The sequence below is a fragment of the Triticum aestivum genome, chromosome 7A (assembly GCF_018294505.1).
Source record: "Triticum aestivum cultivar Chinese Spring chromosome 7A, IWGSC CS RefSeq v2.1, whole genome shotgun sequence".
Classification (NCBI taxonomy): domain Eukaryota; kingdom Viridiplantae; phylum Streptophyta; class Magnoliopsida; order Poales; family Poaceae; genus Triticum; species Triticum aestivum.
Genome location: NC_057812.1, coordinates 44214605 through 44235306, shown reverse-complemented (window position 1 = coordinate 44235306; position 20702 = coordinate 44214605). Strand labels below are relative to the sequence as shown.

Genomic DNA, 20702 nt, shown 5'->3' with positions numbered 1-20702 from the left:
CGTCGAGGTTCTCTGTGGTAGCTATCATTGCCTTGGTCATCCTGCACTGAGGGTTGACCTCTCTTCTATGGGCTCATGGCGGCAATGAGGTCTTGGTGTTCAGTGCCCTTGGATGACACCTTAGGTTGGATTACCTCTCACAGTTCTCTGGTTCTCTCTTTTTGTGATGGTGACCATGGTGTGGCCCAGAGGAGGTGCATGGCCGTATCAACAGGACATTGCCTTTCGGCATGATCTGTGGCTCTCTCTACCATGATGTGGCTAGGTAGTAGGATGCCCTTTGACATTAGCTTCAACTTCCTAGCTATTCAAGGTGCAGAGTAATGGCAGGGTAGCGTGCAACTTCTTACCTATGTCTTCTCCGCAGCAGATGTCTTTTCGACTAATCTAACAATGCTAGTTCTCTTGCTCTTCTCGGTCGACATGGTTGTGATGAACGCTAAGTTTTTGGTGTTGGATGCTTGTCACAGCTCACTTCTAGTTCTCCTTCTTTTGTTTCTTATTCCTTGTGCGAGTTGGGTGCTACCTGCTATAACTGTTGTGTTGTATCACGCTCTTACTTTTGACAAACGAAATAGTTCATGCCGACATAAGCCTTTCATAGCATCATATAAAAACATTTGGTTGGGTCAATCGACAATAGTTCTCGGTTTCCATTGCACGGTAATGGACATTGGGCCGAAGTCAGAGAGCTCGGGGCAGTACATTGCAACTCCCGCAGGATTCGTTGGGTTTCCCCAAAGAGTAAGGGTGATGTAGATAGCAGCAAAACTTTCCCTCAGTTAAGAACCAAGGGTTATCGAACTAGTAGGAGCTTCAAGCTGACAAGATAAACAACACCTACCGACAAACAAAATGAAACACTTTCACCCAACGCGGCAAGAGGGTTATCAACCCCTTGTCTTGCTAGTGACACGGTTAAAAGCAAATATATAGATCGATAGTGGTATAGTGAAACGACGAATATAAAAAGCAAGTAAAGGAGTAATTTTGTAGAAGACTTGTATTGACGGAGAATGGACCTAGGGGCATAGGTTCACTAGTGGCATCTCTCTCTCGTAAACATGCAAATGGCATGGTAAACATATTATAGTTGGGAATTTGACAAGATTGCAATACTTATGACTATGCTCATTCATGGCATAATCTCATATAGGCATTACGTCCATGATAAGTAGACCGTTAATCCAATGCATCTACTACTAATACTCCACCCAAAAACCGCTATCCAGCATGCATATCAAGGTATTAAGTTGGCAAGAAAGAAACAGAGTGTTGCAATAAGCAAGATGACATAATGTACACAAAAAGAAATCTTGGTTACTGGGTTAGAGCACCGAAAGATTGAACCCACTACTATGCACCACTTCCTCTGAAGAACTACTCATCAATCTTGGCTAGAGAAGACAAATAGAACGGAAAGCATGCATAGCTACTTAATTATACAACAAAGAAACTCCAGAAATATTCAATAATACTCAATAAAAAATCTAATCATAAACTCACAATTCATTGGATCCCAACAAACACACCATAGAATTACATCGGGATTGATCCAAATCATACAAGGAAGAGGGGGAACATGGTATTGAAGATCTAAATAAAAGAGAGAACCATCAAGCTATAACTATGGACCCGTATGTCATAAAGGAACTACTCACACATGGCCATGGAGGCAAGAAGATTGATGAAGATGTCCCGGCAATGGCTTCCGCCTCCGACAAGGCTCCGGAATCGGGCTCCAGATGGGATCTCTTCAGAATAGAGGCTTGCAGCAGCGATAAAATTCTTCTAGAAGCATGAGAGATGGTTTCGGTATTTACAAGTAATTATGGAAGCAGAATCTGGTCAAGGCAGTAAGTAGGGGACCCACAAGGTCAGGGGTGCACCCATCCCTTGGCTGCACCACCTGTCCTTGTGGGCCACCCATACCTCGTATCGATCTCTCCCAAAGCCTCCTATGTTTCTTGTCGCCCAAAAATTATTGTGTTAAGTCGGCAACGTATTTTGACCTTCATAGATAGTGATTTCCTGAGAAACCAAAAACAAGCAGCAAACGGGAACTGACACTGGGCACTAAATTAATAGGTCAGTCTATAAAAATAATATAAATTACTATAAAAATCATATAAAAATATAAAATAGTAGCATGAAACAATCAAAATTAGAGATATGTTTGAGACGTATCATACATTCCTCATGTTCATTCCCATTGGTGCTTGCGACGTAGCTATGGAGCAAGCTTCAGCCCTTGTCCAACAATAGTCGATTGCCGACCTTCGTCTCCATGCAGGCAGCTCTATCGGAGACTGAGCTACTGATGATGGTACGGTGTGTCTTCCACCCTTCATTTCTTACTATTAGATTTGCATCTAATGCATGGGAGTAATTTTTTATTTTTGTAAAAATACACCGCCACTTTTCTCCACATTCGCAGAAAACACCTTAGTCTCTATAGACTAGATCGACCATCACTCCCCCGCCTCATCCAAACAAATAAGAGGGATAAATTTGGGCAAAACCTAAGGTATTTCTAGTGATATAAACCCAAAAAAGGTTATATAAACAAAATACTATTCTATTTTGTATACGTTGCAACAAACAAACACGTTACTAATGTAATCTAGTTTCTCTACCGTGAGTCCTTGATGAAAAGTTGTAGGAATGCATTGTCTTTTATCTTTCTTTTGAGTCTTCTTGTGAGAATTGAACTACAACATTCTTTAATACTCCCAAGTTCCAACGATACATATTACATGTCGTAAATTTGTCATGTGTAGATACATCCAAATCTAAACAAATCCAAGAAAAGTAATATGGATCGAAGAAAGTATCTTTTTGCTATGGATCCTTCTAGACCCTTCTTTTGTTAAAAAAGAGTTGCTTCCACCAGTTGGCATAGTGAGGCTGTTATGCCAAGGTGTCTATATAGTCTCTTCACCAAATTGATAATATAATAGGTAGAGAATTGAATTGTCATTTTTCATTTTTGTTGAGAGTGTTTATGATAGGGAGAGAAGTACAGATATTGTTTGATTTACGAATCCACTCAAATCTAGGTGCTAAAAATCAAGATTTGAAGCCTCCCATACTTGTTGGCTTCCACCTTATACCTGATGCATCTTTGTAACTAAAGAATATCTATTCACAAAATTGATAATACAATAGGTAGATAGTTGAGTTATCATTTTATTTGTTTTGTTTTTTAGAGTGCCTATGATAGGGACAGAAGTGCGGATAATATTCGATTTACAAATCCACTCAAATATAAATGCTAAAATTAAATATTTGAAGCCTCCCATACTTGTTGGCTTCCACCATATACCTGATGCATCTTTGTAATTGAAGAATGCTCATGGATGATTGTTTTCCTTGCAAGGGGTGTCCACGTCAATTGGCGTGTCTTCCCTTGATTTGTCGTTCTACTCGTCATATGTGTTGCTGGCTTGTTGCTCAAGTTCAATATTTAGTAGTGGCACTTATTTCCCTAGTTTGATATTGTTATATGTTGATGATTAGGGGGCAAGGGACGACATTGATGCTATAGTTATTGAATTCATGCTCCATCAAATTCATCTATCTTCACTCTGAGACGATATTGGGTTTATGCTTCAGCCAATTCATCAAATAAATTGTACTGATGAAGAGAGGCAGGCAATATATTTCAACAATCATAAACTACTCTCACAAGTATATGGTCGTTGTTGTGAAGATTGGACTTCTTGTAGCTTGTGAACTTCTTGCCAAGGGGCAAAGGTATGTTATGCTGCATGTATCCATTTAGTTATTTGTTGATATACTTGTGAAGAACTAGTTGGCATCAGCCACTTCTACTGACCCTTTGGGCTCATATATCGAGTGTTTTGCAATATGTATCTGTATATACATACAGGGATGAAAACTTGAAGCATGTAGTGATGTTAATCTAAGAGCATCTACAGTCGGACTTTGCAAATTCGGTCCCTCAAACGCACGCGGACGCGAGAGTGATCGTTCATGCCTCAGATTAGTCACTTTGCAACCGCCTCTCTCATATTTCACCCCCTAGATCCATCCAAAGCATGCAAAAGAAATCCTACGTGCTACATACTATGTACTACCCTAGCTACTCTTCGCCGTCGGAGATGTCCACGACGACAGTGTCGGGCGTCGGCTGGATGAGCAGGTAGGAGGGCTCCGGCGCCCACATTTTCCTCCTCCTCCGGATCCACTGCATGGGGAGGTAGCCCCATGGCAATCCGGGCTTCATGCCTAGCCCGGATATGCTCAAAGAGCTCGAGCCAGCGCTCCGGTGTCAGAAATGGCTCGCTCCTCACCCGGCGGCGTGGGGGCATGGATACTAGGCGGACGGGTGGAGTGGAAACTGGCGGCGGCGGACAGGAGGAGGAATATGTGGATGAATGGTAGGGTTTCAGTGCCACCGGTCGACTTAAATAGCCGAGCTAGGCACTACGCGGCCTGCAGGAGCTATGCCATGCGGCGCCACCGGTCCAACATAGGAGACGAGCTTTGGACCATTGGGTTTCAGGGTGTTTCAGGCTGGGACCCCTTTGTCAGTCCAACATGGCGGGGCGTGCCTGGGAGGCCCCATATCCGCCCCGTATTTGGGCTGGATATGAGCGGTGTCGGTCAGCCCGGCGTTTGAGGCTCGTTTGAGGCGTCCGTCTGGGTCAAAAAATCGTGACTAGTCAGTGAACGGGCGGCCCGCGCGGACGTTTGAGTAGGGTTTGGGGCACCCAGCTGTAGATGCTCTAAGTAAAGAGGGGGGAAGAGTCATGATATATGTTTTTATAGAAACACGATATAGACGTAGACGCTCATACCACTCATGCACACTGGCCGCTATGAGCACATGCACGCATACCTAGTCATATTAGCACCTCCAAGAGAATGAGCCGGTGGATTTGAGATTGACCTCGTAATTGATGGGCACGTCATACCACTCAAAGATTAGCGCCCAAGAGCTTGAAATAAATTCAGAAAATATGAAAGCATAAGTGTTAAGTTTAGGAGTTTACCCCGGGTGGTCTTGTTCCACCACGAGAAACCTAACCTTCTAGGGTAGGCTTAGTTTGCGGCATGATACCTTTTTCAATCGTGCATGTTATTATCCTATCTGGGGATGCCTATGTCAGATTCTAGGATCTTGGTGAGTGGTTATGATCCGCTAGTGGGACAAGTAGCGTCCTGTGCGGAACCTTGATGCGGACGGTTCACTTCAAAAGGAAGTAAAACCATCCTTATTAGCTCTAACCTGCTAGCCTCCCCATGTATATGATGGGGATGTACATCCAGCCAGAGGGCGTGCATGGCTCCTTTGAAAAGGAGCTAGCTAGGTTCTTCTGGCAGGCGGCCGATAGGCGCCCTAAATACCATATGGTTAAGTGGGCTGATATCTGCTTGCCTAAGGATCGGGTTAGCCTCGGCATCATCGCCTCTCGACACATGAACGTCTCCCTCATGTTATGTTTGTTGGGGAACGTAGCAGAAATTCAAAATTTTCTACGCATCACCAAGATCAATCTATGGAGTAATCTAGCAACGAGGGGAAGGAGAGTGCATCTACATACCATTGTAGATCGCTAAGCGGAAGCGTTCAAGTGAACGGGGTTGATGAAGTTGTACTCGTCGTGATCCAAATCACCGATGATCCTAGTGCCGAACGGACGGCACCTCCGTGTTCCTCACACGTACAGCCCGATGACGTCTCCTACGCCTTGATCCAGCAAGGGAAGAAGGAGAGGTTGGGGAAGACTCCATCCAGCAGCAGCACGACGGCGTGGTGGTGGTGGAGGAGCGCGGGACTCCAGCAGGGCTTCGCCAAGCACTACGAGAGACGAGGAGGAAGAGAGGTAGGGCTGCGCCAAGAGGGAGAGGATCTCGTGTGTCTTGCAGCCTCCAATACCTCAAGTATATATAGGGGAAGGGGAGGGGCTGCGCCCTCACCTAGGGTTCCCTCCCTAGAGGTGGCGGCAGCCCCCAGATCCCATCTGGGTGGCGGCCACAAGGGGGAGAGGGGGAGGCGCACCTGGGGTGGGCCTTAGGGCCCATCTGCCCTAGGGTTTGCCCCCCTCCCCTCTTGGAGGCGCCTTGGACCTTGGTGGGAGGCGCCCCAGCACACCTAGGGGCTGGTCCCTTCCCACTATTGGCCCATGTAGGCCTCCGGGGCTGGTGGCCCCACCTGGTGGACCCCCGGACCCCTCCGGTGGTCCCGGTACACTACCGGTGATGCCCGGAACACTTCCGGTGGCCAAAACCATACTTCCTATATATCAATCTTTACCTCCGGACCATTCCGGAACTCCTCATGACGTCCGGGATCTCATCCGGGACTCTGAACAACATTCGGTAACCGCATATATACTTTCCCTATAACCCTAGCGTCATCGAACCTTAAGTGCGTAGACCCTACGGGTTCGGGAAACATGTAGACATGACCGAGACAACTCTTCGGTCAATAACCAACAGCGGGATCTGGATACCCATGTTGGCTCCCACATGCTCCACGATGATCTCATCGGATGAACCATGATGTCAAGGACTTAATCAATCCCGTATACAATTCCCTTTGTCTAGCGGTACGATACTTGCCCGACATTCAATCGTCGGTATCCCGATACCTTGTTCAATCTCGTTACCGGCAAGTCTCTTTACTCGTTCCATAACACATCATCTTGTGATCAACTCCTTGATCACATTGTGCACATTATGATGATGTCCTACCGAGTGGGCCCAGAGATACCTCTCCGTTTACACGGAGTGACAAATCCCAGTCTCGATTCGTGCCAACCCAACAGACACTTTCGGAGATACCTGTAGTGTACCTTTATAGCCACCCAGTTACGTTGTGACGTTTGGCACACCCAAAGCACTCCTACGGTACCCGGGAATTGCACAATCTCATGGTCTAAGGAAATGATACTTGACATTAGAAAAGCTTTAGCATACGAACTACATGATCTTGTGCTAGGCTTAGGACTGGGTCTTGTCCATCACATCATTCTCCTAATGATGTGATCCCGTTATCAACGACATCCAATGTCCATGGTCAGGAAACCGTAACCATCTATTGATCAACGAGCTAGTCAACTAGAGGCTTACTAGGGACATGGTGTTGTCTATGTATCCACACATGTATCTGAGTTTCCTATCAATACAATTCTAGCATGGATAATAAACAATTATCATGAACAAGGAAATATAATAATAACCAATTTATTATTGCCTCTAGGGCATATTTCCAACAGTCTCCCACTTGCACTAGAGTCAATAATCCAGTTCACATCGATATGTGATTAACACTCAAGGTCACATCCCCATGTGACTAACACCCAAGAGTTCTGGGTTTGATCATGTTATGCTTGTGAGAGAGGTTTCAGTCAACGGGTCTGCAACATTCACATCCATATGTACTTCGCAAATTTCTATGTCATCTTACTACGCTACATTTGGAGCCATTTCAAATAACTGTGCTACTTGGAGCTTTTCTAAATTGTTGCTCCATTATACGTATCTGGTATATCTACTCAGAGCTATCCGGATAGGTGTTAAGCTTGCATCGACGTAACTCTTTACGTCGAACTCTTTATCACCTCCATAACCGAGAAACATATCCTTATTCCTCTAAGGATAATTAGACCGCTATCTGGTGATCTACTCCTAGATCACCTTTGTACCCTCTTGCCAAATATGTGGCAAGGCACACATCAGGTGTGGTACTCAGCATGGCATACCGTATGGAGCCTATGACAAAAGCATAGGGGACGACCTTCGTCCTTCCTCTTTCTTCTGCCGCGGTCGAGCTTTAAGTCTTAACTTCATACCTTACAACTCAGGCAAGAACTCCTTCTTTGACTGATCCATCTTGAACACCTTCAAGATCATGTCAAGGTATGTGCTCATTTGAAAGTACCATTAAGCGTTTTGATCTATCCTTATAGATCTTGATGCTCAATGTTCAAGTAGCTTAATCCAGGCTTTCCATTGAAAAACACTTTCCAAATAACCCTATATGCTTTCCAGAAATTCTACGTCATTTCTGATCAACAATATGTCAACAACATATACTCATCAGAAATTCTATAGTGCTCTCACTCACTTCTTTGGAAATACAAGTTTCTCATAAACTTTGTATACACCCAAAAACTTTGATCATCTCATCAAAGCATACATTCCAACTCCGAGATGCTTACCCCAGTCCTTAGAAGGATTGCTGGAGCTTTGCATACTTGTTAGCATCTTTCAGGATTGACAAAACCTTCCGGTTGTATCACATACAACCTTTCCTCAAGAAAATCGTCGAGGAAACAATGTTTTTGACATCCTATCTGCAAGATTTCATAAATAATGCAGTAATCGCTAATATAATTCCAACAGACTCTTAGCATCGCTACGAGTGAGAAAGTCTCATCGTAGTCAACTCCTTGAACTTGTCGGAAAACATCTTAACGACAAGTCGAGCTTTCTTAATGGTGATACTTACCATCATTGTCCGTCTTCCTTTTAAAATCCATATGTACCTAACAGCCATACGACCATCAAGTAGTTCTTCCAAAGTCTACACTTTGTTTTCATATATGGATCCTCTCTCGGATTATATGGCCTTGAGCCATTTTGGAATCCAGGCCCACCATCGCTTCTCCATAGCTTGTAGGTTCATTGTTGTCTAGCAACATGACTTCCAAGACAGGATTACGTACCATTCTGAAGTAGTATGCATCCTTGTCATCCCACGAGGTTTGGTAGTGACTTGATCTGAAGTTTCATGATCACTATCATAAGCTTCCACTTCAATTGGTGTAGGTGCCGCAAGAACAACTCCCTGTGCCCTGCCACACACTAGTGAAGAGACGGTTCAATAACCTCATCAAGTCTCCACCATCCTCCCACTCAATTCTTTCGAGAGAAACTTTTCCTCGGGAAAGGACCCGATTCTAGAAACAATCACTTATTGCTTTCGGATCTGAGACAGGAGGTACACCCAACTATTTTGGGTGTCCTATGAAGATGCATTTATCCGCTTTGGGTTCGAGCTTGTCAGCCTGAAACTTTTCACATAAGCGTCGCAGCCCCAAACCTTTTAACAAATGACAGCTTAGGTTTCTCTAAACCATAGTTCATACGGTGTCATCTCATCGGAATTACGTGGTGCCCTATTTAAAGTGAATGTGGTTGTCTCTAATGCCTAACCCATAAACTATCGTGGTAATTCGATAAGAGACATCATGGTATGCATCATATCCAATAGGGTGCAGTTATGATGTTCGGACACACCATCATACTATGGTGTTTCAGGCTGTATTAGTTGTGAAACAATTTCCACAATGTCTTAATTCTGTGTCAAACTCGTAATTCAGATATTCATCTCTATGATCATATCATAGATATTTTATCCTCTTGTCACGACGATCTCTCACCTTCACCTTGAAATTACTTGAACCTTTCAATAATTCAGACTCGTGATTCATCAAGTAAATATACTCAACATCTACTCAAATCATCTGTGAAGTAAGAACATAACGATATCCACTACACGCTTCAGCACTCATTGGACTGCACACATCAAAATGTATTACTTCCAACAAGTTGCTTTCTAGTTCCATTTTACTGAAAACGAGGCTTTCAGTCATCTTGCCCATGTGGTATGATTTGCATGTCTCAAGTGATTCAAAATCAAGTGAGTCCAAACGGTCCATTCGCATGGAGTTTCTTCATGCATATACACCAATAGACATGGTTCGCATGTCTCAAACTTTTCAAAATGAGTGAGCCCAAAGATCCATCAACATGGAGCTTCTTCATGCGTTTTATACCGATATGACTTACGTGGCGGTGCCACAAGTAGGTGGTACTATCATTACTATCTTATATCTTTTGGCATGAACATGTGTATTACTACGATCGAGATTCAATAAACCATTCATTTTAGGTGCAAGACCATTGAAGGTATTATTCAAATAAACAGAGTAACCATTATTCTCCTTAAATGAATAACCGTAATGCGATAGACATAATTCAATCATGTCTATGCTCAATGCAAACACCAATCTCGATGGTAGAGGGAGCGTGCGATGCTTGATCACATCAAGCTTGGGAAAAACTTCCAACACATATCGCCAGCTCACCTTTAGCTAGTCTCCGTTTACTCCGCAGCCTTTTATTTCGAGTTTACTAACACTTAGCAACCGAAACGGTATCTAATACCATGGTGCTACTAGGAGTACTAGTAAAGTACACATTAACACAATGTATATCCAATATACTTCTATCGACCTTGCCAGCCTTCTCATCTACCAAGTATCTAGGGTAATTCTGCTCCAGTGGCTGTTCCCCTTATTACAGAAGCACTTAGTCTCGGGTTTGGGTTCAACCTTGGGTTTCTTCACTAGAGCAACAGCTGATTTGTCGTTTCATGAAGTATCCCTTCTTGCCCTTGCCCTTCTTGAAACTAGTGGTTTCACCAACCATCAACAATTGATGCTCCTTCTTGATTTCTACTTTTGTGGTGTCAAACATCGTGAATATCTCAAGGATCATCATATATGTCCCTGATATATTATAGTTCATCACGAAGCTCTAGCAGCTTGGTGGTAATGAGTTCGGAGAAACATCACTATCTCATCTGGAAGATCAACTCCCACTCGATTCAAATGATTGTTGTACTCAGACAATCTAAGCACAAGCTCAACAATTGAGCTTTTCTCCCTTAGTTTGCAGGCTAAGAAAATCATCGGAGGTATTATACCTCTTGACGTGGGCACGAGCCTGAAATCCCAATTTCAGCCCTCGAAACATCTCATATGTTTCGCGACGTTTCAAAATGTCTTCGGTGCCTCAACTCTAAACCGTTTAACTGAACTATCACGTAGTTATCAAAATGTGTATGTCAGATGTTCGCAACATCCACAGACGACGTTCGAGGTTCAGCACACTGAGTGGTGCATTAAGGACATAAGCCTTCTATGAAGCAATGAGGACAATCCTCAGTTTACGGACCTAGTCCGCATAATTGCTACTATCAACTTTCAACTAAATTTTCTCTAGGAACATATCTAAACAGTAGAACTGCAGCGCGAGCCACGACATAATTTGCGAAGACCTTTTGACTACGTTCAGGATAATTAAGTTCATCTTATGAACTCCCGCTCAGATAGATATCCCTCTAGTCATCTAAGTGATTACATGATCCGAGTCAACTAGGCCGTGTCCGATCATCACGTGAGACGGACTAGTCATCATCGGTGAACATCTTCATGTTGATCGTATCTACCATACGACTCATGCTCGACCTTTCGGTCTCTTGTGTTCCGAGGCCATGTCTGTACATGCTAGGCTCGTCAAGTCAACCTAAGTGTTTCACGTGTGTAAATCTGTCTTACACCCGTTGTATGTGAACGTTAGAATCTATCACACCCGATCATCACGTGGTGCTTCGAAACGACGAACTTTCGCAACGGTGCACAGTTAGGGGGAACACTTTCTTGAAATTTTAATGAGGGATCATCTTATTTACTACCACCGTTCTAAGCAAATAAGATGCAAAAAGCATGATAAACATCACATGCAATCAAATAATAGTGACATGATATGGCCAATATCATATAGCTCCTTTGATCTCCATCTTGGGGCTCCATGATCATCTTGTCACCGGCATGACACCATGATCTCCATCATCATGATCTCCATCATCGTGTCTCCATGAAGTTGCTCACCAACTATTACTTCTACTACTATGGCTAACACATTTAGCAATAAAGTAAAGTAATTTACATGGCGTTTCTCAAGGACACGCAGGTCATACAAAAAATAAAGACAACTCCTATGGCTCTTGCCGGTTGTCATACTCATCGACATGCAAGTCATGATTCCTATTACAAGAACATGATCTCATACATCACATATATATCATTCATCACATCCTTTGGCCATATCACACCACAAAACACTTGCTGCAAAAACAAGTTAGACGTCCTCTAATTGTTGTTGCAAGTTTTTACGTGGCTGCTATAGGTTGCTAGCAAGAACGTTTCTTACCTATGCCAAAACCACAGCGTGAATTGCCAATTTCTATTTACCCTTCATAAGGACCCTGTTCATCGAATCCGATCCGACTAAAGTGGGAGAGACAGACACCCGCCAGCCACCTTATGCAACTAGTGCATGTCAGTCGGTGGAACCGGTCTCACGTAAGCGTACGTGTAAGGTTGGTCCGGGCCGCTTCATCCCATGATGTCGCCGAATCAAGATAAGACTAGTAACGGCAAGATAATTGACAATATCGACGCCCACAACTACTTTGTGTTCTACTCATGCATAGTAACTACGCATAGACCTAGCTCATGATGCCATTGTTGGGGAACGTAGCAGAAATTCAAAATTTTCTACGCATCACCAAGATCAATCTATGGAGTAATCTAGCAACGAGGGGAAGGAGAGTGCATCTACATACCCTTGTAGATTGCTAAGCGGAAGCGTTCAAGTGAACGGGGTTGATGGAGTCGTACTCGTCGTGATCCAAATCACCGATGATCCTAGTGCCGAACGGACGGCACCTCCATGTTCCTCACACGTACAGCCCAGTGACGTCTCCTATGCCTTGATCCAGCAAGGGGAGAAGGAGAGGTTGGGGAAGACTCCATCCAGCAGCAGCACGACGGCGTGGTGGTGGTGGAGGAGCGCGGGACTCCAGCAGGGCTTCGCCAAGCACTACGAGAGATGAGGAGGAAGAGAGGTAGGGCTGCGCCAAGAGGGAGAGGATCTCGTGTGTCTTGCAGCCTCCAATACCTCAAGTATATATAGGGGAAGGGGAGGGGCTGCGCCCCCACCTAGGGTTCCCTCCCTAGGGGTGGCGGCAGCCCCCAGATCCCATCTGGGTGGCAGCCACAAGGGGGAGAGGGGGAGGCGCACCTGGGGTGAGCCTTAGGGCCCATCTGCCCTAGGGTTTGCCACCCTCCCCTCTTGGAGGCTCCTTGGGCCTTGGTGGGAGGCGCCCCAGCCCACCTAGGGGCTGGTCCCTTCCCACTATTGGCCCATGTAGGCCTCCGGGGCTGGTGGCCCCACCTGGTGGACCCCCAGACCCCTCCGGTGGTCCCAGTACACTACCGGTGATGCCCGGAACATTTCTGGTGGCCAAAACCATACTTCCTATATATCAATCTTTACCTACGGATCATTCCGGAACTCCTCGTGACGTCCGGGATCTCATCCGGGACTCCGAACAACATTCGGTAACCGCGTACATACTTTCCCTATAACCCTAGCGTCATCGAACCTTAAGTGTGTAGACCCTACGGGTTCGGGAAACATGTAGACATGACCGAGACAACTCTCCGATCAATAACCAACAGCGGAATCTGGATACCCATGTTGGCTCCCACATGCTCCACGATGATCTCATCGGATGAACCACGATGTCAAGGACTTAATCAATCCCGTATACAATTCGCTTTGTCTAGCGGTACGATACTTGCCCGAGATTCGATCGTCGGTATCCCGATACCTTGTTCGATCTCGTTACCGGCAAGTCTCTTTACTCGTTCCGTAACACATCATCCCGTGATCAACTCCTTGATCACATTGTGCAAAATATGATGATGTCCTACCGAGTGGGCCCAGAGATACCTCTCCGTTTACACGGAGTGACAAATCCCAGTCTCGATTCGTGCCAACCCAACAGACACTTTCGGAGATACCTGTAGTGTACCTTTATAGCCACCCAGTTACGTTGTGACGTTTGGCACACCCAAAGCACTCCTACGGTATCCGGGAGTTGCACAATCTCATGGTCTAAGGAAATGATACTTGACATTAGAAAAGCTTTAGCATACAAACTACATGATCTTGTGCTAGGCTTAGGATTGGGTCTTGTCCATCACATCATTCTCCTAATGATGTGATCCCGTTATCAACGACATCCAATGTGCATGGTCAGGAAACCATAACCATCTATTGATCAACGAGCTAGTCAACTAGAGGCTTACTAGGGACATGGTGTTGTCTATGTATCCACACATGTATCTGAGTTTCCTGTCAATACAATTCTAGCATGGATAATAAACGATTATCATGAACAAGGAAATATAATAATAACCAATTTATTATTGCCTCTAGGGCATATTTCCAACAGTGTTGGGTCTGGCGGATCATGCAATGCGATGGGGGTCTTTGGCTTCAGTTGGTTGAGGCAAAATATTTGCAGGGATAGCCTCTCTTGGCGTGTTCTCGGTCGGCTGGGTCTCAATTCTGGAGATCTATCCAGGCGATTAAGGATGAGATCCCTGGGTGCTACCATCTCAGTTGGCAATGGAAATGGCACGCGGTTCTGGATTGACCCCTCGCTGGATGGGGAGCCGCTTCGTGTTCGATTTCCTAGACTATTTGCTATCTGCGAGGACTCACATCTGGTGGTCTCCGCGGCCGATTTGGATGAGCAGTGGAACATCGCGTTCCATCATTCATTTGGGCCGGAGGAGGTGCGAGAATGGGCGAGTTTGTGGGAAGTAGTCCCTCGAGAGCTATCCTAGTCTCCTGACACCATTTCCTGGAGACTCTCTCCTCCGGGAGAATTCTCCGTTAGCTCTGCATACCAGGCGCTCTGCCGCCAGCCGGTCATACAGTGGTTATCCCCATTGTGAAGGCGCCGATGCTCCTCGGGATCTAGATTCTCATTTGGCAACTTTTGCGTGATCGCTTACCCTCTCGAACAGAGGTTCTTAAGCGACACGGTCCGGGCGATGGCCTATGCCCTCCGTCCGAAAATACTTGTCCTCGAAATGGTTGTATCTAGCCGCGGAATGCATGCGAGGATGGACCGAAGTTGCCATTTGAGTATTTTTAAATGTTTATTATATCGGCCGAATACCACTCCGTGCGGTCGTCTGTGCGAGACCGCCGGCGGCGACGCATGTCGTATGTCGCGCCGACAGCGCCAGCCATCCCGCGGGGCGTGCGTGCGTGCTCGGCTGGGCTCAGCCAGGGAGCCGCGTCGTCCTTTCGGCGGTTGGGGCCAGCCGGCGGGGCGACCGAATCTTTGTCGTGCGCCGGTACGCGCGCGCGTGCGATCAACAACTGCCATGCCAGGGCATGGCATATTGGCATGGCAACCACGCACCGGCCCGCCCGATCGCCTGCGTGCGTGGCGTGACCAGACGTTATCAAAGTCAGGGGACGGACGGCATATGTGCTGTCGCTTCCGTCGACGATCCGGCGATCCTCCCCCTGCGCCGCAGGCCCAGAGCAGCCACCGGCCATGCCCGGCGTGCCGCGCGGCGGGCGACCACCGGCCCTGCCGCGCCGCTCCGCCAGAGCGAGCAAGGCCTCCACCGATCGCCCGCGCGCCACCCCTGCCAGCAGCAGCGCGCGCGCACGCACGCGCCTGGTAGGTACTGGTACTGCATGCTCATCATATGACCGATCGACGCTCTCCTCCGTGCGCGGCCCATGCCATGCCATGCTCGTCGGGTGCCATCCGTCTACCCCTCTCTGGGAATTTGCTGCCGCGACTGGCACACGCCTCGCGCACGCCTACGCCAGTGACCCGTCGACCCGCGACTGGACGACGGATCACCGGCCCGACGCACAGTGTCTGCCGCGCGACCGCCTGCGCTCCAGGCTGAGCCAGGGAAGCTCCCAGGCCCCGGCCGGGTCGTACGTACGTACCGTGCTGCATAGACATGCTACGCCGTACGCTTCATGTGATGTTGGGGGGCATGGTACGTGGCCGGTTGACCTTTTCGGTGCCAAATAATAATAGCGTGCGTGCTCGCAGTCACAGACACGTCCGTCGATCCATCCATGATTGATCGCCGAGACTGGCGGCACGGTGTTTCTCACCCGCACCGCGCCCTTCCGTGACATGCCAATCATGCATGATTGCAATTGCATGTTTCCTTCTATACGTACATCTATCTGAGCTTGCACCGGGAACCAACTAACCGATCTTCACCTACCAATCATCACCATCATCAGATCATCATCATCATCGACTTATTCTACGCGTCGAACCGTATGGTGGCCTGTCTCCAGGGCCGCCGGCTGAGAGCTTGCAGCTCCGGTTGCCCTGCCTTGCCTGCCGCCCCAATGGCCCAATGATAGCCCTCCAAGCGGTTGACCAAACGTGGGCACCTGATAGATAGACAGTACAATCATTTCAATCATTGGAGCGAGCGATTCCACAGCTAAGGCTTCGGCGATTCGCTCCTCATGTCCACGCTCGCTACCACTCCTCAATTATCCAGCGACAGCTGCCTTCTACCACTACTATAATCTGCATATATGGTGAGAGTATCAGTTGGCAGTTAGCATGTTGCAGGCAGGCCACAACTAGCACCCTCCCTGAAAGATCAAAAAACAAGGCTTCAGACAGCCCGCTGCAACCTTCCTGAGGAGAAGATAAGGAAAAGAAAGACGGCAACCAACTATCAGAAATTCCCGCAAAAAAAATAAAAGATAAATATCAGACAGCATCTTGCGGACCACTGACTCAACATGAACATTAATGTGGCGCAAAATCATCAACTATGCACGGTGTTTCTCGGTGTGCATGAAAAAACGACGAATATCACCACCGCCTATCACCTCTTCCTGCTATCGCGCTGACTTAAAAGTCTGGGGAAACCGGAGACAACAAACTAAATCTCGTACATCCGCATGAACCATGAAAGGAAGCGTCGAGATTTCGAAGCAGGACTAGACGTGGAAAAACTGTGGCAGTCTACGGCTAACTCTGGTGTGCTGACATCTAAGATTAGCCGAGTCCCAGATTCCGCAGCTCCTTCTTCTGACCGGTGGTCGAGCCGCCCTCTTTCTTGATCCGGGAAGGCCTGACGATACGGTCAATGATCCCGTACTCGAGGGCTCCTTCTGCGTCGAAGCGCTTCGACCTGGATAGGTCCTCATGAACCTGCCAAAGTAATTAAATATACTTGAGATGAGAGGAATGCAGCTAGGATTATACTTTCAGAGATCAACCTTGCTGAATCATGAGAATGGTGGGCTTATAGGGAAAGTGGAAATATGGCATTTCACATCATATTATTTTTGTTAGTAATGATAGATGAGAAAACTAGAACAAATCAAAGGCTTCGTAGGTGTAGTGGAAGTAAGCAGGAACACTAAAAGGCGTTTCTCTGAAAGGTAACTGTAACAGCAGGTGATGAGGGACAGAGTGGCAGGAACATGCAACAGAAAATGCTGACCTTTTCAACAGAATGACCCGTGTGCTCTGCTAGCTTGCCATAAAGATAGTTCTTGATCCGATTAAGTTCGTTTGATTCATTTTCTATATCATCAGCCTGTAGGAAAACGGAAGTGTGCGATAAGGCACTTCAGCAGTAACAACAATGACTGTACACCGTAAGGATTTTTAACAACAAACTGATCGGTAAGCTTCTGCTAAAGCCCAGACCTGGCCTCGAGCTGCTCCAGCAGGTGACTGAAGTGAAACACGGCAAAGAGGCATACCAGTACGCGAACCCTACATAGTGTAAAATAGCAGTAGAATAAGCGTTATAGTGGGCAGAAAAAAGAACAACTTCAAGAAGAAGTTGGTATTTAAGTGCTAATACCTTTTGACCAGCTGCAAGAATGAATCCTGCCAAGTTGAATGCAAAGCCCAAGCAATGAGTACCAATTGGACTCTTTAGGCTTAGCATGGTATCATATAACGCCATGCATGGTGTAAGCTGCAATATTAATAGACAACACACAATTTACAAAGGCTCTCCTAGGCAAACTTGGGTTAGCGAAGAGTATTTCTTGGCCGAGACGCTTCTGTAGCTCTGTACCCATTTCAGAACATCGAAACAAACATATATTCACAAGCCAAAAGGTACACTGAAAGATGGATTACAAAGTATCCATGTTGCATTTATCAATGGGACTCGCTAGTCAATAAAATGGTGCATGCTGGCACCAATTTATAATGAACTTAAATTCCTAGTGAGCTTTCCAACCAATTAGAACTACTACATTTGGAATATTTGTTATATTGACATTGCTTAATTTTGTCTCCAAGATTATAACAATAGAGATTCTCTATTTTCAGAATGAGCATTTCAGTTTCATAGTGATACTAGTTTTTGCAATAGTTTCTCCCATAAGAGTAGGACAGCATACCCAACTAAGAACAAAATACTAAAGTTCAGACTATCCCTCACGAAACTAGAGTAGCATTGGCAGCCCGTCAGAGCCACTCAGTTCATCCTAGTTTGATCTTTTCAAGATAAACTATGGGGACATCCAAGTTTTATGTTATCAACGGTACTCGGCATCATTAAAATGGTGCATGCCCACACCGATCTATAGTGAACTTCAGTTTCCAGTGAACTTTCCAAACAATTAGAGCTGCTACAATTGGAATAATGTTATACTGTGATCACTTAATTTTGCCTCCAAGGTTATTACAATAGAATAAATCCTCTCTTTCCAGAATGAGTATTTCCATTTCATAGCTATACAAGTTTTGCATTGGCTTTGTCCCACAAGAGTAGGACAGCATATACAACTCAGCACAAGATACTCAAGTTCAGCCAATCACTCACTTACTAAACTACAGAATAGCATTGGCAGCCCCTTAGATCCAATCAGCTCAACCCAGTTTTTCTTTTTCAAGATATAAACTACGGGGACATCAACTTGGTTTCGAATTCTTTAGAAGGTCAACCTACAGGACACAAGAACATGACCCCAAAAAAAGTGACATAAAAGAAGGCCAACCAACAAGAACAAAAGGGTAGTGTTCCTGAGTTCTTACATCTCCTCCTGGACCATTGATGTATAGAAGAATCTTCTTTGTGTCATCAACACTGTCAAGGTACAGCATGCTTGCTAGTACTTGGTTACTGAATTCTTCATCAATAGTGTCCCCAATGAAGATAATCCGCTCACGATACTGTATACAGCAAATACAAATTAGGCACTGGTGCAACGGAATTAGTCATTTTATTAGGTATTGCAAGGTCTTACTAAAGCATTCCATATGTCAAGCCACTGCCAGGTTCCTTCACCAGGTGTTCTGTAAGGTACCCGTGGTGTGCCGACAGGCATCATTGAAATACGTGCCCTGGTAGCCCTCTTGTTTGACAACCTAATATGTGTAAATATGAGTAGACCATGATATTAAGGGGAACAAATGTTTCCAGCAAACCACACAAAAAATTACTGATACAATTGGCTACCATGAATGTCAACAAATCTGCGGACCTAGCTAGAACAATAACAGATGAAGCATCTCGTTGATACTTGACTGATACAAGCTCTCATCTTGGTTTGTGCACAAAACAATTTTGTTGATGAAATGAACATATTCTGCACATTCCACATCCATCGAAAAGCTATATAGAGATCACTAATGTACGGAGCCATTCGACGCAACCATCAGAACTCAAAATCATCCGTCTATTAGTACGCAGACAGCGATAATTACATGAACAAGCACAGCAGGCAAAACTAGTCAACCACCACCAGAAATGGGGACTGAACAAACACCTGACGGATGTGCAGCACCACACACATATTATCAACACAACGAGCAAAACAGAGGCTACGCATATGGATGGGCGCGCGCGCACGTACCCCAGGGAGACCCTCCGGTTGACGGCGGTGTAGAACCGGGCGTTGACATTCGGGCACGACGACTCGGACGAGCCTGCTCAGCAATCCAGCCACCAAAACCGAACTCAGCCACCAGAACAACGAACCCCAGAGTAAAATTGGAACGATTTGGTTCGGTTTTCGTGCTCACCGAGCCTGGTCTGGGCCTTCAACCCGACGAAGACCTTGGTGCCCACGCTGCGAAAGGGGAAACAGAGACAGAGGCGAGAGGATTGGGGAGGGTCAGCCAGGGCTTCAGGAGTGGGGCGTGCGAGGGGGAGACGGGGCAGGAGGCAGACCTGAGAGAGGACGGCGAGCTGGCGACGGCGCGGGGGTGGAAGCAGGAGGAGTTGGCGGGCGCCGTCCGGCACAGCGCCATTGGAGCAGGGCTGCGGAGTGGCTCGGGAGTGAACAGTGGCGGAACGGATAACGGAGGGAGGAAGAGGGTGGATGTGCGACAAGATTCGTGCGCCTCCTGATCGAACACATCTTTTACATCTCCTGGCATCTGACAGCATCTCCACGCCTTCCCAGAAATAATTGAATTCCTTAAGGAGAAGCTTGTGTCATAGTTGCTCTAAGGACAAACTAGGTTAACGCTAACTTTTTGTAAAAGCTGTTACATGACTACCCCCCCCCCCCCCCCTCATACTTCTCATAAGGTAATATGATGATTCGAGCATTTACTGTTATCAATTGGCCAAACCAGTCCGCTACCAGTCGTGGCATTTGACCCGCCTGCCTCACTATACCATCTCTCTTGTGTATATATCTCATTCCTCTTGTCATGAGAGGTGGCCTCAAGCAAATAGATAAGACTGAAGGAAGGTGGAGATGGCGAATAGTGACATGTTGTGTATTGGCAGGTGATGAGTAGTAACCAAGAGGTTGAAATTGGATTTAAATGTGTATTCTCTGTCCTAATTGCTTCAAGTGAGCTTCCGTTTTAATCTGAAATTGCGTTTTTCTATGCCCCGTCAGTGTATTGAGAATGCCTGGGGGATATGCTATATGAAGTTGGCTACTGTCTAGTGTTGTTACCTATCCCTACCATAGCCTTTCTTTGCTTCGGTTAGAGCAAACAACCAATTCATGAGGCAAGGGAGCATACA

At 46.2% G+C, this 20702-nt stretch overlaps 1 protein-coding gene across 1 annotated transcript; it reads right to left on the bottom strand.

Annotated features, from left to right (window-relative positions):
* Positions 1-16425: 16425 nt before the first annotated feature.
* Positions 16426-20109, bottom strand: LOC123150475 (ATP-dependent Clp protease proteolytic subunit-related protein 2, chloroplastic). Its single transcript, XM_044570321.1, has 9 exons — positions 19890-20109; positions 19742-19788; positions 19573-19645; positions 18964-19084; positions 18752-18889; positions 17565-17681; positions 17405-17473; positions 17196-17291; positions 16426-16900 (listed from the first exon to the last, which is right to left on the bottom strand). The coding sequence occupies exons 1-9, from the start codon at positions 20096-20098 to the stop codon at positions 16745-16747; spliced, it is 1026 nt and encodes a 341-aa protein (XP_044426256.1). The 5' UTR covers positions 20099-20109; the 3' UTR covers positions 16426-16744.
* Positions 20110-20702: the final 593 nt, after the last annotated feature.